At 41.7% G+C, this 18,204-nt stretch overlaps 1 protein-coding gene and 1 long non-coding RNA gene across 4 annotated transcripts in view; one reads left to right on the forward strand and one right to left on the reverse strand.

The window, feature by feature from the left end:
• Nucleotides 1-9,091, reverse strand: part of FAM120C (family with sequence similarity 120C) — a 120,027-nt gene extending 110,936 nt beyond the window's left edge. For 2 of the 3 annotated variants that reach the window (XM_045994707.1, XM_045994709.1), the window contains exon 1: nt 8,358-9,050. In XM_045994707.1, coding sequence (XP_045850663.1) covers nt 8,358-9,050 — 693 coding nt within the window. Of the gene's footprint in view, nt 1-144; nt 396-8,357 lie in introns of those variants that run through there. The other variant, XM_045994708.1, reaches the window with a different exon arrangement.
• LOC123934544 lies at nt 8,950-14,412 on the forward strand. Its single transcript, XR_006816823.1, has 3 exons — nt 8,950-9,091; nt 9,363-9,417; nt 14,233-14,412. It is a non-coding gene; the product is annotated as an uncharacterized LOC123934544 (long non-coding RNA).
• Nucleotides 14,413-18,204: the final 3,792 nt, after the last annotated feature.

Consider the following 18,204-nt stretch of genomic DNA (forward strand, 5'->3'; position numbering starts at 1 on the left):
ATGTGGGTACAAGAAATATTTCATGCTTACCAAAACTACTATAAAAAAGTACAAGCACAGCAATCAATGGTGTTTTCATTATCTATGTAACAAATTACCCCCAAAACTCAGTGGCTTAATAAAACATTTATTATCTCATAGTATCTGTGGGCATGGCTTAACTGGGTCCTCTGGCTCAGGCTGCAATCTGGGTATTAGCAGGTCTGCAGTCATCTCAAGGCTCAACTGGGGAGGATCCGCTTCCAAGCTCACTCACTTGGCTGTTGGCAGGATTCAGTTTCTTGCAGGTTGTTGGACTGAGGGCCTCAGTTCCTCACTGGCTGTTAGTTGGAGGCTGCCCTCAGTTTCTTGTCATGTGGACCTCTCCATAGGGCAGTTCACAACATGGCAGCTTGCTTCATCAGAGTGATCAAGCAAGAAGAGCCAGAGAGAGAAAAAGAGAGTGCAAACAAGATGGAAGTCACAGTTTTTTTATAACCTCATCTTGAAAGTGACATTTGATCACTGCTTTAGTCTGCTCATTAGAACCAAGTCACTAGGGGGGGCGTCTGGGTGGCTTAGTCAGTTAAGCATCTGCCTTCAACTCAGGTCATGATCCCAGGGTCCTGGGATAGAGCCCCACATTGGGCTCCCTGCTCTGTGGGGAGTCTGCTTCCCCCTCTCCCTATATCCCACCCCCCACCACGCTCATGCTCTCTATCTTCAATAAATTCTTTTTTTTTTTTTTTTTTTTTAAAGAATCAAGTCATTAGGTCCAGCACACACACAAGGGATAGGGGGCGATAACACAAGAAGGTGAATACCAGGAGGTGGGGAACATTGGGAGCCACTGTTAGAAGTTTGCTATCATGAATGGTAAGAGGCACTTGGTCACTGTGTCAGGGAGACACCATGGAACAGTAAAGATTCCAATAAATGAAGACCATGTGGCTAAGCAAAAGGGTGCAATCAATGTTGCCAAAGGATCTGATATTTCACAAGTGGTTGGAAAGTCAGACTTTTCTGTAACATTTCACAATTTTTAAAATACTGGCAACAAATTCTCATTTCTTAAAAAAGAAATGTATTCATATAATACAAGTTAAATAGAGGGAAGTGAAAAATTATTCAATAGATGATGCCTTAATATTCAATCCAAACCTGCTGCTTGATTTCAGATTCTGATAAACACTACTGGTCAACAAAAATCAATGAAGTTCTTTTAAGAAACATGTGGGCCTATGAGCTGCCAGTCTGCCATCTTTGCCATAACCTTTGTAATTTCCCTCATGGCACAGGTAAAAGGGCAAGGGTTTTGGTGTCTGGTATGCATATCCTGGTTCTGCCACTTCCACTGACCATGTTACTGGGCCTATGACAAGGGTCAGAGAAATGATCCTCAGGGCTCATACTGTATTTTTGTACTTGTCTCCCCTACCAGATAACACTGTCCTGGAGAGAGACAGAGAGTGAATCTCCCTGACATCCAGACTCCCTTATCTCACTTCTCTGTTTCATTTTCCTCCATAGCACTGACTATACCACCTAAAACACTATGTATTCTTTTTATCTTGTTTATTGTCTGTCATCCCCATTAGAAAGTAAAGTTCATAAGACCACAAATCCATTTTGTTCACTACTTTATCTTCACAGTCTTGAACTGTGTCTGGCATACAGTAGAAATCCAATAAATACTTGTTGACTGAATGAATTCCATTGTTCATAGTACTTAGATACAGAGTCTCACACAAAGTAGATGCTCAAAAAATGTTACTTGAAGTGAAAACCACTCACTGTCCTGATAAGACAAATGCGGTGAAATGAGGCCAGAGAATGGCAGGCAGATCATGAAGGACCCTGCGTGCCATGCCACGTTAATCTTAAAGCATGAAAGTAAAATGAAACTTACTTAGCATATAAGATACTTTGTGCGAACAGCTGCTGGCATTTATATAGTGTTTACTATGTGCCAGGTAATGTTATAAGCACTAATGTTAAATCATTTAAGACTTAAAACAAAGTGTGTGATGCAGGTATTATTACTACCCTTATCTTCCAGATGAGGAAATGAAGGCACAGAGAGGTTAACTTGCCTAAGTTTACATACCTAGTAGGTAGAAGAACAAGGATTTAGACCCACACAGTATGGTTCCAAGTTCTATGCTCTTAGGCATTATGCTACAGAAACCAAATATAAGAAACATGTTCTGGAAAAAGTTTAATTCAAAATGCAACTATATGGTTTTACAGTTTGTTAAAGATGAAGGATTTTGGTGTCAAAAATATTTAGGTTTGTATCTTGGCTCAATCATGTTGTAACAATGCAACTTCGGGCCAGTAGCTATGCTGAGTCTGTTTTTATTTTAGTCATAAAGATGGAGATTAATACATATCCTGAGTGGTGGTTATGAGGATTAAATGGCATAATGAATCTATATAAGGTATCCAGCCCATGTGGTTGCTGTTATTACTACCACCAAAAGGGACTTTATTCTATAAATATATTGCTAAGCAGCTACCAAACTTGGTTAACAGAGTTTTGTAATTTCATTTGGAATTTAAGTTGACTTACATGGAATTAATATATAACATCATGAAACACTGATTCTAAATTCTTCCTTATCTGACCTTTAAAGTTCTCTATAGTCAGTCAGTCAATCAACTACAATCTCACTCTTTCCCAAAAACCATTATTGTATACAATGTGTCAAGCCCTGGAAGCAAATCCCTGCCCTCTTAGAATTCAATTAAAAGAGAATTATATACAAACTTTAGGTTATAAAATAAGTAAGTTTTGGGGATGTAATGTACCACATGGGGGAAAAAAAAGAGAGAATTACATGTGATATGAAAATACTATGAAAGAGAAAAAAATGAGAGTTTAAAGACCATTTGGGCAGCATATCATTCATGTTGGCTGGGAAAGATGCATAGTGATAATATTTGAGCAATCTGCAGGAATTTTCTATGTAAGGGTGAGAGTAACATAGGCAAAGCACTAGGTGAGCACACCGTAAGCCTAGGAAACTAAAAAGTTTAGGGTGGCTGGAACAGGTGTGGGCAGAGGTAAGCACCAAATAAGGCTGGACAGAGTTTGGAATCAGACTGTAAAAGGCCCTGTCTGCCATGCTGAGAAGTCTGGACTTGGGAGGGTAGGCAAAAAGCAGCCAGTGGGTATCTTTGGGCATACAACAAAGTCAGCTTTGGTCTTCAGGATGGTATCCCTGACAGCAATGGTTAAGAGGGACTATAGTCCAGAAAATGGTAGAGGAAAAACTTAAGCTATTTTCATGGTTCAGGTAAGAAATGATGCAGCTCGGAATAAGGCAGTGGGAGCAGAACTGACTGGACGCCAGAGACATTTTTGAGACAGAGTGACAGGACCAGGTAACCAACTGAATATGGGAAGTGACAGGATAGTAAAGAATTAAAGACTCCATCTTCTCTGGCTTGAAATAGATAAAAGACAATGTTCAAACAAAAAAAGAATACTGGGAATAGAACAAGTTCTCGGGGAAAATAAAGAGTTCCATCTTGAATATTTTTAAGGTTAAATGACCTATAACACATTGAGTAGTAGGGCTGAAAAGGTATGTCAAAAGCTCATGAGGCAGTTTGGGTGTAGAGAAAGAGCTACAGGAATCATCAGAATATAGTTAATATTTAAAGCCATAATAATGGTAAGATTGCTCAAGAAATGAATATAGAAGAATATGACTAGGACAGAAGCCTTGAGAGCACTGAGGCTTAAGAAAGCAGAAGGAGCAACTTAGGAAAGGAGAAAGAACTTGAGACTTATAAAGAGAATGAGAAGTGTGCAGCATTATGAAATCCAAGGAAGGCAATTCAAGGAAAGGATGGCTCAATAGTGTCAATTATCTCAGAAGACCAAAAAATGTTAAGAATGGAAATGGATGTGGCAGCCTGAGAATGGTGACATCATATCAAGTGGCAATAGGCTAGAGAATGGGAATTAATACAGTCTTCTTTGTTCATGAATAATGGTTAAAAGGGGAAAATGGAATAAGAATAATGGCCTAAGGGAATGACAAAGTAAAGGCAAAGTTTTTGTTGTTTAAAGGTTACTTGTTTATGCTGTAAACATGGCAAGAACCAGAGGGAGAGACTGAAAATTCAACAAAGGAAGAGACTGCTGTGACTCACTCACTTGGCATTTAGCTTACATATGTGCTTTATATTGGTAGTACTGTACGTTTAGCAAGGCTGGCACAAACTAAGTGCTCAACAAGTTGACTTATTGTTTTTCTTCGTGTATTTATGCATATCATTTGGTCAATAAAAGTGTACAATCTTACACAAAAATATACAAAAAGAAGGAAACAGTGTGGTGGAATTGTGGAAAGGGACTTTGAGCAACACAGACCCAGAACAAGAACTTTCATCCAGCACTTAGCAGTATACAGACCAAAGAAAAATCATTTCACCTCTTTGTACCTCAGTTATTCAACGTTAAAAATGGGAAGAATACTGTGCATTCTTGCAAGCTTGTAAGGAATAAATGAGATATTTAAAAAGCACTTTATGTACAACTTGGTGCTCAAGAAGTAGTAATAATAATTATTATAATCATTTTTCCTACCATTAGAGCACCTAGAAGTGTCCCTGACTTTTCAGAATGTGTCTATGACTAAGGGTAAATAAATAACCCAGAAGTACAGCAGCCATTGCTCTACTGTATTTTAGAGAATGAAAGCATAAAATGACATCAGCTTTTGGTCAGACTTTTCAAAACTATGATCGTTCTTGTACCACCAACATGATTTCTGCCACATCCAAGTACTGCAACTTAATACTCTTCTTTAAATCAACTCGTTTTTAACAGTCCCATTCTAAAGAATTATAACTGTGAAGTGGTGGGTTTGATGTTTTCTTTTTTCTAATATACATTAACCATTAAAACAAAACATTCATCCCCAGAACCACCTGTGTCATCTCCCAAACTACAATCTAAAACTGCTTTTGGCTGCTCTACTTTTCAGACCTGTAAGAAGAGAACAGGCTAGCAACTGGTCGGTTTACTTAATTTTCCTGCCATTAACAATTGCCACTACAAAGGTTTGCAGAACATACTAAAGAAACCAACCAAATGACAAAGTTTATGCCAATAATATACACTGAATCTTCTCATGGGAAGTCTTACGTTGTCTAAAGCTAAACGGACACCCCAGCAATTTATTTTTTATTTAATCCCTCAACCTTTATTTTCTCAATTACAAATGAAAATGAGATTAGGAATAAAGGCCAATTTTGTGGCCTAGGCTGAAGAACAAAACCAAGGGGAGGAAAAATAAAGTAGTGGGTTTTGTTCTGAAGCACTTAGCAGTTCAGTTGAAAGAAATGGTAGCCACACAGATCATCCAAAGTGAAAAACTGCTGTTTTCAAGATAGTGGAACACTCCTCTATAAAGGCAAATCATGATCAGTTATCAACCAATACTTTTAAAATCTGTACTATAAACCAGGAAGCTCCAACAATAAAAATCACCAACCAGAACCAGGAAAGAGAACTTCATTCACTGATAACAACTACAGATACTTTACAAATATGATTTTGGAGCCAGTCTTAAATCCACTATATTAAGACCCACACTATGCATTTTTTAAAAGTTACTCCCTATAATCCACTCTCTTAGAATTACTGACCTATTCATTCAGCAGTTTAAAAAAAATGTATCCTAAACCTAAAATATTCAGGACATTATGGAGAATATGAAAAGATCAAAAAATCTGTTTACAATCTAGCATAAGGAATAAGATTTATATATTCCTCAAATGGTTGTTCTCAGGACCGTTGGGAATTTTTTCCCCAATACTGTATAATGAAAAACTTCATAGGACAAAGTTGAAATTTTGCAGTGAGCACACAAACACCCACCACTGAGATTCTACTATTTTCACTATACTTGGTTTATCAATCCATCTTATTGGGATGAACTACTGAAATTCTAAAAATGAGACTGTGTAAAAGAGAATTTTGGTAGGCCATAGTAAAGCTGCTTCTCAAAACTTTTGATCGATAGGGTGCATGAACAAAAAGTTTGGAAACCACAGATCCACACTCAGTGTTTAACTCTCCTACCAACCTATAATCAAAATCCATTCAGATCTCATGGCTGGCCATTTATGTTTCCACACCCTTGTCCACTACCTGAACTATATCCTTCCCAGCCCTCTTTCAAGGCTCAGCCCAATCTGTGAAGCCTTTCCCAACTTTCAAGCCCTCATTCAGAATTAACCATGCCCCCTGTAGGGGCCATATTTTTCGTCAATTGCAATTAGCTCACAGTATCTACAACTTGGTTTTGTCTTTTACTAAACTGACCTCCGTAAATACTGAGATTCCCTTTTTTACATATGAATCCTCAGCAACAGGCATAGTACCTAGCCTACAGCAAGCAATAAATGAATATAAATAAATTACTCAGACCTGTCTTTACCAGGAACCAGGGAAGATTTTAGGTGAGTATGGGAAGGATCTAATAATCACATTGGCACTTTACATTCGTCTTAGAGCACTATTGTTAAGATCATGAGCTCTGGAGTCAGACTGCCCGGGCATGAATCCTGGAATTTCAGCTCCACCGTTTATTGCTGGGTGACTTATTGCTGGGTGACTTCGGGCAACTTTCTAATCCTCCTGTGCCTCGGTTTCTTATTTGGAAAACAGGGATAATACTGCTTCACAAGTTATTGTGAGGATCAAATGAATTAATACTGTTGTTAAAGCACACAGATTAGCGCCTGGCACATACAGTTAGTCACTGTCACCAACAACCAGGTTAATAGTGACACTGAGGTAAAAAGTCCTTAAAGCTTGGGTGGTAGCAATGAAAACAAAGTAAAAAGAATCCTTATGAATGAAGAATCTATTGAAAAATGTTCAGTCAGGAAGGCAAACAAATGAATGTTGTATTTTTTTTTTGCTACTTTGTATATTTGAGATAGCTCGTTACTAAAAATTTTGTTATTAAAAACAGCTATAATCTATCCAATCTAGACACAGATTCGATGATGTGCACAAGGAGTTCTAGCATGAATGGACTGTAGTCACAAACTCTATGACCACTACAAGCTTCTTGATGCAGGTCTTCCAGTCTCTCAGATGAGATTTTTTTCCTCCACATTACTCCACCCAGGACCATTTCTTTATGATTCTCACAATTCCCTGTCCTGTCTTCCAATTGTGACCACATACCCAAGAGCCTTGGTTGGAAAATGGGTTTGAGGTTTTGTCCTACCCAACCCTGTACTACTTTTTCTTCTTCCTGCCCACCTCCTTTACTTCTCAAGCCTTGCTATTCCCCACACGTAAGAACTTGAAACCTAAGAGTATGGGAAAGCAACAGAGCAACAGGAACTGGTGCCAAGAACTGGGGAATGCTGCCAAGCTCTTCTTCAGGCCCCATATGCAGTGACCAACTACATGCAGAGATTGGATTTAACTGCCCATGGGGCCTCACATGCTTGATATTCCTTTTTGCTTCTGTTCACTCTCTTTCTCCCACTTAAAGTAGCCCTCCCAAACCCATAACCCATTCAAATCCAATCCATCCCTGAAGAACTGGAGATCCATCTTCCTCAAGGAAGTCTCCCCTGACCCTTTTAGCCCATAGATATACCCTCCACACACAGATTCTGTACTTACACTCTGTACCATAAAGCATAATCACATACACACTTGTACCATTAAATAAATTTCATGTTTATATATTTGGTTTTCCAAGGGCAGGAAACCATGTCTCACAGTCCCTTAAACCCCTCACTCTCAGTGGTCTAACACTTGTTGAACAGTGACTGAATCAGTGGGGTTTCTTTTTTTTTTATTTGTTTCGGTTAAGGCAGGAGGAGCTAGAAGCATGTTGAAATGAAAAAGGCTGAACGGACAGATGAGTAAAAAAGCGCACAGGGTCAAAATGGGGGGGGGGAGTTGTAGAAGAAAGGTATTCGATTATCTGCTTAATTGATTTGCTGCCAGGTTGGAAAGAAACATACGTAAGAGAGATGCCAAGTAGAAAATTGTGGGAAAAGGCATATCAGCTTGAGGCAGAAGACAGCAGGAGAAAGATGGGATCACAAAAGAAATTCGGCTAAAACCCAGAGACAGGCCACTGGATAAGTGAAGGTAAGGGGAGTTACTGGGATGACATGGGTAGATGTGGTTATGTTGGTGAGCGAACCAGCGGTGGGGGGGGGTATGAAAGGGTGGGTAGATGAATAAAATGGTAAAGGTTAGGCAAGTGGATTAGCTGATTAAGCGGTGAGTAGATGGGGGACAGGTTAGCAGGTGGGTGGTTAGGTGTTTAGCTGGGAGGGAATAGGTGTGGGGCATATTATTTAAGATCCGGCCCCTCCCTCACCTTGACCCGGAAGCGGATGAGTGCTAGCCTCACGCAGTGGCTCAGGCAGGCCGGTGGCAGGAACCAGGCCCGTGGAGGAGGGGTGCCCTTGTTGCCCACGTGTCCCACGATCAGTTGCGCTGTCTGCCGTTCGGCCTGGCACCGACGGCCCCATTCGGCCAGCCGGTCCTTTCCCAGGCCCCCGGGGAACATGACCACCAGCTCCAGGCCGTCGCCGCCGGGATAGGCACAAGCCTGGCATAGCGCTGACAAGTAGCCCAGCATGGCGTTCCATTGGCCGCCACACACCCAGTCCGTCTGGTAGCCACCATAAAGCCGCGGAAGCGCCGAGCCCGCGTCCACAAGCACCCGGGCCCCGGGCAGCGGAGAGGGCGGCGGCGGCAGCGGCGGGTGCAGCCCAGGGTGCGCTTGGCCGTGGTGGTGGAAGTGGTGAGCGGGGTGATGGTGCCGAGTCGGCCCCGCGCCCCCGGAGTAGGCACCCAAGGCAGCGGGCGGGAGCGGCGGTTGCAGAGGCGCGGAGCCCCTGGTGGCGCGTGGAGCCCCGGGCGCTAGTGCTGCCGTAGGCGGCAGCTGACGATGCTGGTGCTGTTGCTGCTGGCGCGAGACCGTGCGCGCGAGTTTGAGGAGGTCCACGGGCACCACGGCCCCAGGACAGCGCTTCTCCAGGAACTCTTGGAAGCCCTGGACGCCCATGCTTCGTCGGTGGGCAGACGAGACAGCGGCTGCGCGAGCAGGTTAGGCGGCGATCTGGGCGCGAAGCTGGGGGCGGGCGCGTGCGCACTCCGCGGGGGGCGAGGGGGCGGGAAAAGGATTCCCGAGGGGAGGGGTGAGCGAGCGAGGGTATGATGGCGGGGTGGGGAGGAGACCACAGATCGGATTTGGGTGGGGAGAAGGGGTGAGGCCGACCCAATTTAGGAGAGGCTGGGAGGATAAGAGCGATGACGGGTTCTAGTGACTTCTCTTTTTTTTTCCCCCCTCACCGGCCGGTCTTCACCGCTTCAAAAGGGGTGAAGCTTCTTCCTTCCACCTCCAGGAGCCATGTTGTCTCGCTTTCTCTATGGTACACGCTTTCCTGGTGCGGGAGGGGGAGCGGGGCAGGGCCGAGGGGCATCCTGGGAGTTGTAGGCTTCTTTATGGCCTCAGGATGCAGTAGAGGAACAAGATTACCTCCTCTTTCTGTCCTAGCGTTCACAGGATCCGAGATGGCAGGGAGTGATATGTGTTTAGGATTTGCACTCCAATTCCTTCTATCCGCCGAATTGCTTCAGGCTATTTACCTCCTTTCCCAGGAAAAGGAGTTGGGGGGGGGGGGGAGAAGTGATGCATCACGGGAAAGGAAGTAGCGTGGATTAATTGAGATCAGCTAAACAGCGCTAAAATTCCCTAGGAGGGAGCATTTTCCTTTGGGGGGGATAATATGCGTAGTTTTTAGTGAATGAGATGGGACATATGAAATGTAAGTGCTAACCAACATTTCTGTAGTAACCCATTTAACTTTTAACACTGTAATTCTTTGAAGAGTTGTTGACCCCAATTTATGAGTGGTGAAATCGACATTATTTGCCCAACCCAATGCAGAGACAAAGTGAAATTGAGTATCACTTTTTTTTTTCCAGAAAGTCTTTGGTTAGGGAATAAGCGCCAACACAGATTAAACTGCAAGTTGTACCTTTCCACTATTCACTGAGCTACAGCGTCGTATAGTTAGGATCTTTGTTTCCAAATCTCACTGTGAATCTGTCAGGGAGCTCTTGCAGAATAACTGCAGGGGCTACAATTGCAGATGTACAGAATTTTAGAAAAAAATAGATTTTCAGGGGCGCCTGGGTGGCTCAGTGGATTAAGCCGCTGCCTTCGGCTCAGGTCATGATCTCAGGGTCCTGGGATCGAGCCCCGCATCGGGCTCTCTGCTCTGCAGGGAGACTGCTTCCTCCTCTCTCTCTGCCTGCCTCTCTGCCTACTTGTGATCTCTCTCTCTGTCAAATAAATAAATAAAATCTTTAAAAAAAAAGATTTAAAAAAAAAAAAAGAAATGACCCAGTTGAACACAGTTCCTAGAATTGAAAAGTGACTTCAGCTCCATCTTATTTACATACAAGATCAACATACAAAAAACAAATTCATTGTTAAATAAATAAAAATCTTTAAAAAAAATCGATTTTCAGCATGCTTCTCAGTTGATTCTGAGGTAGCACTAACTGGCTTTTTAGGGCCCATTCTTTCAGTAGGACGAGGGCAGAAAACAAGATCTGTTTTATAATGGTGAGTAGTAGCCAGATCTGGCTTGGAACATAATGAAAGATGGGAGGTAATAGCAGGGAGAGTTAGAACGCAGAAGTGCAGAACCCAAGAGTAGTCAAGATGAATGAAGTTTGAGAACAGTATAGTAGGATTCAAAAGCTGAAAATGCTTCAAGCTCCACAAAGGAATTTATCATAAAAGAACAAGACAGAACAAGCTAGACTGGCAAGAAATAAATAGATGGTGAAGCAGTACACACAGATAACTCTTGAAAACAAGCAGTGAAAGGAGAGCACAGTGGCTTGAAGGGATGAAAGATGGAAAGAATAGAAGTTTTCTAGTACAGTAAACACCTACTGGATTGTCTCTCAGCGCTCATTTTCTGAGAATTGACCCTCCAACCATTGACAGAGTTACAGCAAAAACTGCCATGTTCTTATAACCATAGCTGAATGTTTCAAAGGCAGGCAAATAATCCAAGCTGGGTCAATTAGAATCTCATTCCCTGGGGGCGCCTGGGTGGCTCCGTGGGTTAAAGCCTCTGCCTTCGTCTCAGGTCGTGATCCCGGGATCCTGGGATCAAGCTCCACATGGGGCTCTCTGCTCAGCGGGGAGCCTGCTCCCCCCGCCCTGCCTCTCTACCTACTTGCATATGTGCTGCCAAAGCGAGCACGTCTCTGCCTACTTGTGATCTCTGTCTGTCAAATAAATAAACTCTTCAAAGAAAAGAATCTCATTCCCTAGAAAATTGGAATTGGGCCAGAGAGATCAGTTTTTCTCTAAGCATAAAACTTGGAAGCTGTCAGCAATTTTACCACCAGAGGGACGGAAGTAAAATATACTGGTCTATAGAAAGTGAAGAAAAATGCAGATTCCCAGCACAGAAATGAGAGATAGTCTTCGTGTTTAAGTTCCAGGTTCTTTATCATTCCTGAAGCATTTTTGGTCCTGTGAGGCAACCCCATATCCTTACTATTACTATTTTTCAGACAGAATTGGGTTAGAAACTACTTATGACAAAACAAAAACACATACACACACAAAAAGAACACCCTTCAAGAACTGATATGGGAAATGGAGTATGACAATTTACAGACCCTAAAATATGGAACTGGCAGAGACTGGAGATCTCCCACATCAGTTAACTGGAAGTTGACGTTCTGTGGTATTTGGCAGTGAAGCAGTTGCTTATTGCTCTTGGGACTCAAAACAGAGCAGCCCTTCTGCCTGTATCAAGAGATGTGTAATTGCTGAGTGTCCGGTATTTATGGGCTTTGCTGACTTAGAGCAGTAGAACTCTCTCATGTCAAATGTTTCACTGATTAGGAAATGGGCATCTAGGTAATTGGAATGAGGTTATCTGTATAAGCCTTATAGATTCCTTGTTCTCCAAATCCCCCAAGTGTGATGATGTCTCCCTCTGTAAATGCACTCAGCTGGAATGCAAGGAAGAGAGGGTAGGTGTAACACACCCAAAGAAGATCAGAAAAGAGGGTTGGGGCGGCTGGGTTGCTCAGTCAGTTAAGCGCCAGACTTTTCATTTTGGCTCAGGCTGTGATTTCAGGGTCATGGGATCAAGCCCCACGTTGGGCTGGGTGCTCAGTGCAGAGTCTGCTTCTCCCTCTCCCACACTCTCACTCTCATAAATAAAATCTTCAAAGAGAGACACAGAGAAAGACACCTCATAGCTTTGGAACTCAGCCTATTATTATCTACCCAAGCTCTGAACTGGACACCTTGAGCAGAGTTCCAGAGGGAATAAGCCAAATCATTAGGTAGAGTGCTAAGAGATAGAACCTGCAACATGATGAGCCAGGTTATTCCCTTTAGTAGATCTGAAGATTCAAAGAGAATACTTTGACAAGATTCTTGGACTTGTTATTAGCATTCTGAGTCCCTCAAATGAAATCCATAGGCAGTCACATGAAGTTTTGAGGAAGTTGTATCACCAGAAAATGGTTTATCTAGTGAATAGGGACCGTAAACAGTGAGTTTCAAAGTATGGTCCCTGGACCAGCACATCAGCATCACCTACAAACTCAAATTCTCAGGCCTCACCTCAGACCTATAGAATCAGAAACTCTGTGAGTGGGGCCAGCAATCTGTGTTTTAAGTAATATCAAAGATAAACAAAACTCTACATTAGTTAAAGCAGTGAAAGCTGGGTGAGGAGGGCACTTGTGATGAACACTGGGTGTTATATATAAGTGATGAATCACTAAATTCTACTCCTGAAACCAATTTTACCATATATGTTAACTAGAATTTAAATAAAAACTTGAAATAAAAAAAAGGCAGCGAGAACAGATTTTATTCCATAACCAGTAGGGGAAATCAGTAGGGGGAAAAGCTGGGCTCTGTTCCCACTTGTGCAGAGGTGACTGGGTGTTTTAAAGGGAGGATGAGGGAGGACAGAGAAGGAGAGGGCAGGGGCTCAAGTAGAGTCAGGGAAGTGAAAAAATTACAAAAAGTGGGTAAGAGTGCAAAAGCGATTAGGCCAGGTAGGTCTGCGAGCTGGCAATTATCGAAGTTAGGGTGCTATTCCTACAGAGACTTTGAGATAGAGGCTCTAGCTTTCCTGATGATTACATTTCAAAGGAATGGCTCTCAGGTCCTTAAGAAATATCTTTCTGAGCTGTAAGAGATACATATACATCTCAAGGGGGCAGGGGAAGAACTAACAATTGTAAGCCCTTTTTAGTAAATGCTCTAAAAAAGGGAGGTCAGGGTACTATCTTTAAATGTTGGCTAGAGCAACAGCCCTGAGCTTTCCAGATAGGAAATGGGTCATCTCGGGAACCAGGCTTAGGCTGCTAGAAGCCATACTAAGTTTGGTCAAGTCTCTTGGCGCAGGTGTTTGAAAGGAGTGTTTGTGTTGAGAAAAGTATTTGCAGGTCTCTCACCTCCAGGTGACTGTAAAACACTCTCAAGCATGAGAATCACTGCTCTACTAGAACATGCCATAGGTCCAAGTACAGATGGTTAAGTGAGAAGGTGCATTAGTAAATGGACTCCCAAAAGTTTTAAGATTTTATTCATTTATTTGACAGAGAGATCACAAGTAGGCAGAGAGGCAGGCAGAGAGAGGGGGAGGGGGAAGCAGGCTCCCTACCAAGCAGAGCCTGATGGGGGGTTTGATCCCAGGACCCTGAGATCATGACCTGAGCCTAAGGCAGAGGCTTTAACCCACTGAGCCACCCAGGTGCCCCCCCACCTGTAATTTCTATGACTGTAATTTATTTCCTTTATTCCTATCCAGGTGGAAAGGGTGCATACTTGGACCTGGTGGCTAATAATGGTGTGCCCCTCTGCTTTCCTAAAAGGGAAAGTAGATTTTAATCATGGTTAATCTATTTCTGTGTTTCTCATGTTAGATCTGTTGGTTGCAGTTAAGTTTACTAAAGGTTGCAGGATCAAGAGGAGCCACATTTAGGTTGTCACTGAAATATATGAGGAAGGGGCATGTCTACCCTCTGCTGTTGCTTCTGGATGCAGAAGTTGCAAGTGACTTGCACTTATCCATGGATTCTGTTAGGAATGGGCATTTTTGGAATTGTAGATATGGGGAAAATGGCATGTGTTTATGGGCAGTTAAGTGGAGTATAGGTAAACATCTGTTGTTTTGTCTTCCCAGCACCCCTTTTCTACCGCCTTCTCTGCCTTATCCTCATGGTTGTAGCCGGAGCCATCCTTTATGTACCTTCACAGAGAATTTGGGATTGAGCTGGAGAAGAGTGAAAAATCCTGGCTGCATTCAAGCACCTTATTTATTTGTTCCTCAGGTCCATCTGCATTATCCCTGGGTTTTGTGAGACACCACCATCTTTATAATAAATTCCTCTTTTTGCTTAAGCTTGTTCAAATTGGATTTCTATTACTTGTACACAAGCGTCTTAACATACCTAATACAGGAGAAACTTTATGCTCAATAAGCCAGAGAGGGTAGAGATAACATAGGCCAAAGCTCTGAAAGCAGAAGGGGATAGTAGATGTCACAAAACAGTATTTAAGGTGCATGCTTTGGAGCCAAGGTCTAGGTTCCAATATTAGTTCAACTCCTTATTAGCTATCTAACTTTAACAAGTTACTTAGCCTTTTGATCCCTTACTTTATCTGTGAAATAGATATCATTAATATATGTGTGATAGAATGTGAAATAGAAATCATTAATTCATTCAACAGATTTGGTACCTACTACATGCCAGGAATAAAGCTGGACACTGGGAGAAAGCAGTTTTTGGCAGCCGAGGAGCTTAGAAGGGAGATGGTAAGGATACTTACCTCAGAAGCTTATGGAGATTAAATGATGTAGAGTGCTTAGCATAATAAGTGGCACAGTATGCACCTAATTAATGTTCATTCTTATCATGAAGAGTGGAGAGAAGCATAAGGAGTTTGCCTGGAGAGTTCACATTGGACTCAATCTTCTGGAATCTTACACTTAAGTAGCAACTAGCTCTTCAGGGTCTGCAAGGGTCCCACTTAGCTTTCTCTATTGCCCAGAACCTTGGGGCCTGTTTGAGAGGCTGTAAGTTCATATGGTTATAGGAAATAGTTAATTAGAAGGTCTAATGAGGCTGCCATATTTCTTGTTTTTCTTGAACCAGCAACTCTCTAATAGGCAGGGAAGTCATTTGATTAGTAAACAATGACAGTGGTTCTCAACTCTAATTATATTAATATGTGGATGTAACAGTACTGGTTGTAGGGATGGGACATAGACACATTATTTTAAATTGTAGTAAAATACATACAACAAAATTTACCATCTTCACCATTTTTAAGTGTACAATAGTGTTAAGTACATTCACATTGTTGTGCTTTATGTAGCTCCCCAGGTGATTTTAATACACAGTCAGGGTTGAGAACCTCTGAACTGGAATGGAGAAAACTTAGAAATACTGGTTTAATTTGAGGCTATTTCTTCATTAGTAACATGCATGCCAGCTAGTCCTTTGCAATTCTTCATCTATCTATCACAAGGTCCTGCTCCTATTTGGACCATTACCTATGCTGTACATCTTCATTTCTGTCTTGAGCTTCTGTTGTAAGATCCCACCCCCTTTTCCCCTACTACTACTACTGCTACTACTACTACTACTACTACTACTACTACTACTACTACTACTACAGCTTCTTCAAAACACTTTAGGCACAGACAATTCTGCCATCTCATTCTTTTATCTAGTGGTGCACATTTTTTTCTTCAAATTATTTTCATATACGGCCTTTGCAATATTAAATGTAGGCCAAATTAAAGGATTTTTAAAAAAGATTTTATCCATTTATTTGACAGACAGAGATCACAAGTAGGTAGGGGAGGGGCGGAGAGCAAGCTCACTGCTGAGCAGAGAGCCTGACGTGGGGCTCAATCCCAGGACCCTGGGATCGTGACCTGAGCTGAAGGCAGAGGCTTTAACCCATTGAGCCACCCAGGCGCCCCAGTGGTGCACATTTTAAGTGAGTTTTATATTGTCTTACTCCCCAGCTTAAACACTTTCACCTCTGGACCTCACTCTGTTACATCATCTAGGACCTTTTGGGACAATACCTAATCTCTTCCACCAACAGATTTCACAATGACTCACCGGCTGTGTTCAGTTTTGTCACCTGTTTCCTCTTCTCTTAAAATAGTGATAATGTAAGGACCCTTGAGCAGTCATTACTATTATTTGAGCAAACCTACTATGTATGAGGTATAGTGCTAAGCCCTCTCTTTGCTTTTTTATTTAGTCTGGAAACAACCTGACTGAGGCAGCTATCCTTTTTATAGAAAAGGAAATCAAAGTGGAAAAGTTAAGCAGTGTTCCCAAGTTCACAAAGCCAGAATACAAATCTGGGTCTGCTGGACTCTAAAAAGTCTATCTGCATTGGGGCGCCTGGGTGGCTCAGTGGGTTAAGCCGCTGCCTTCGGCTCAGGTCATGATCTCAGGGTCCTGGGATCGAGTCCCGCATCAGGCTCTCTGCTCTGCAGGGAGCCTGCTTCCTCCTCTCTCTCTGCCTGCCTCTCTGTCTACTTGTGATCTCTCTCTGTCAAATAAATAAAATAAAAAAAAATTAAAAAAAAAGTCTATCTGCATTAACCCAAACTGAAGGCAGATGCTCAAACAACTGAGCCATCCAGGCGCCCCTAAAAAATATTTTTAAAATCCTCAGCTAACCTTGGGTATTTTTGACAGGCCTCTAACTCGTCCTCCAGGGCTGGTTGAATAAACATATGCACAGTTCTTCTAAGTTATCAAGTGAACAAGTGATCGGACCTCATTTGGCAGTTTCCTAAGTCATTGTAGTGTAGTAAATGAGAGATGTGGGAGGGAAGTTTCCAAATATACTTTTTCCCTAAACATGTACCATAAAGATTGTCAACATGAAAGGAAATCTCCTTAATGAATTTCTGCAAAGGGCGCATTTTGAATCCTTGTTTGTACCACTCCTGAAATGATGAAACAAGTGCTGGATATAACCTCATGAAATACATGTAAAAAGAGCACCTACTAATCCGGATTAATAGATGGAAACTTATTGTAAGTATATGTGGATTATTTTTCCAACAGTATATCTGAGAATTGTATAGCCTGGGGTTTTCCCCATGAGCTTGGGAGTCAGAAAGACCTAGGTTTGGGTCCAGGCTTCAGCATTTCCTAGTCGTGTTAACCATGGCAAGTTCTTTAATCTCTCTGATCCATAAATTTTCTCTGTGAAGTTGAGATAGTAACAGACTTAACTTATAGGATTGTTTTTTGAATTAAAAATACCACAGGTAAAAGCCTAAATAACACAAGTACTCAGAAAAATCAAGTATTATAATTATAGCTTATTGATAAGAGTGGAGAAGAGGTACAACTCAAAATTTGCTGGAGCAAATTTATCAAGAGATAATCGATAGCTTGGTTAATTTGTTCAGCCAGCATAATCTATAGGACTAAATCTTCTAAATCTCCTAAAAATTACATTTGATAAATGAAGAACCAGTTTAAGCCAGGTGATTGCAGTGACTATGAAAACATTTTAATAAGATACCATACTCATTTTATAACACAGCCTTTATTTTCTGTTTCAAAACAAAATTTCCAAGAAACAAGACAAAATACTTACAATGGCTGGGTACAAATGAAATAAAAATCACAGTTTCAAAGAACCAAAATCAGACGACTGCTTAAAGGCAGATCACTTGGTTTACCAAAGGAAAAAAAAAAGGTTAATGTCAAGAAGGATTAAAATTAAGTTTAACAACATTCTATATAATGCTACATTCCCCAATTAAGAAAGGAGAGTTCGCATATACAACTAAATGTTAAGTGTAGAGAAGTGGCTGAAATTCTGCATACTTCATAGCAAATTATGCATGAAAGTTTATTAATTGCATAAACTTCCTGAGTGGCTCCCATGCTGCACTAGGTCTACATGCTTAATATTCATATCAAACAAGTTACAGCTTTAAGTGATTGAGCATGACAGACCTTGAACAACTGCACTTTCCGATCAGTCACTATTTCTGCTGAGGGTATGTTCTGGCCCACAAACCTCAATCTGAAATCTTAACTTATAGTGGAAAAGAAATGTAAGTTAAAAAAAAAAAACCCAAAAAACGGGAAGGATGACAAGC

Source organism: Meles meles, chromosome X (genome assembly GCF_922984935.1).
Source record: "Meles meles chromosome X, mMelMel3.1 paternal haplotype, whole genome shotgun sequence".
NCBI lineage: Eukaryota > Metazoa > Chordata > Mammalia > Carnivora > Mustelidae > Meles > Meles meles.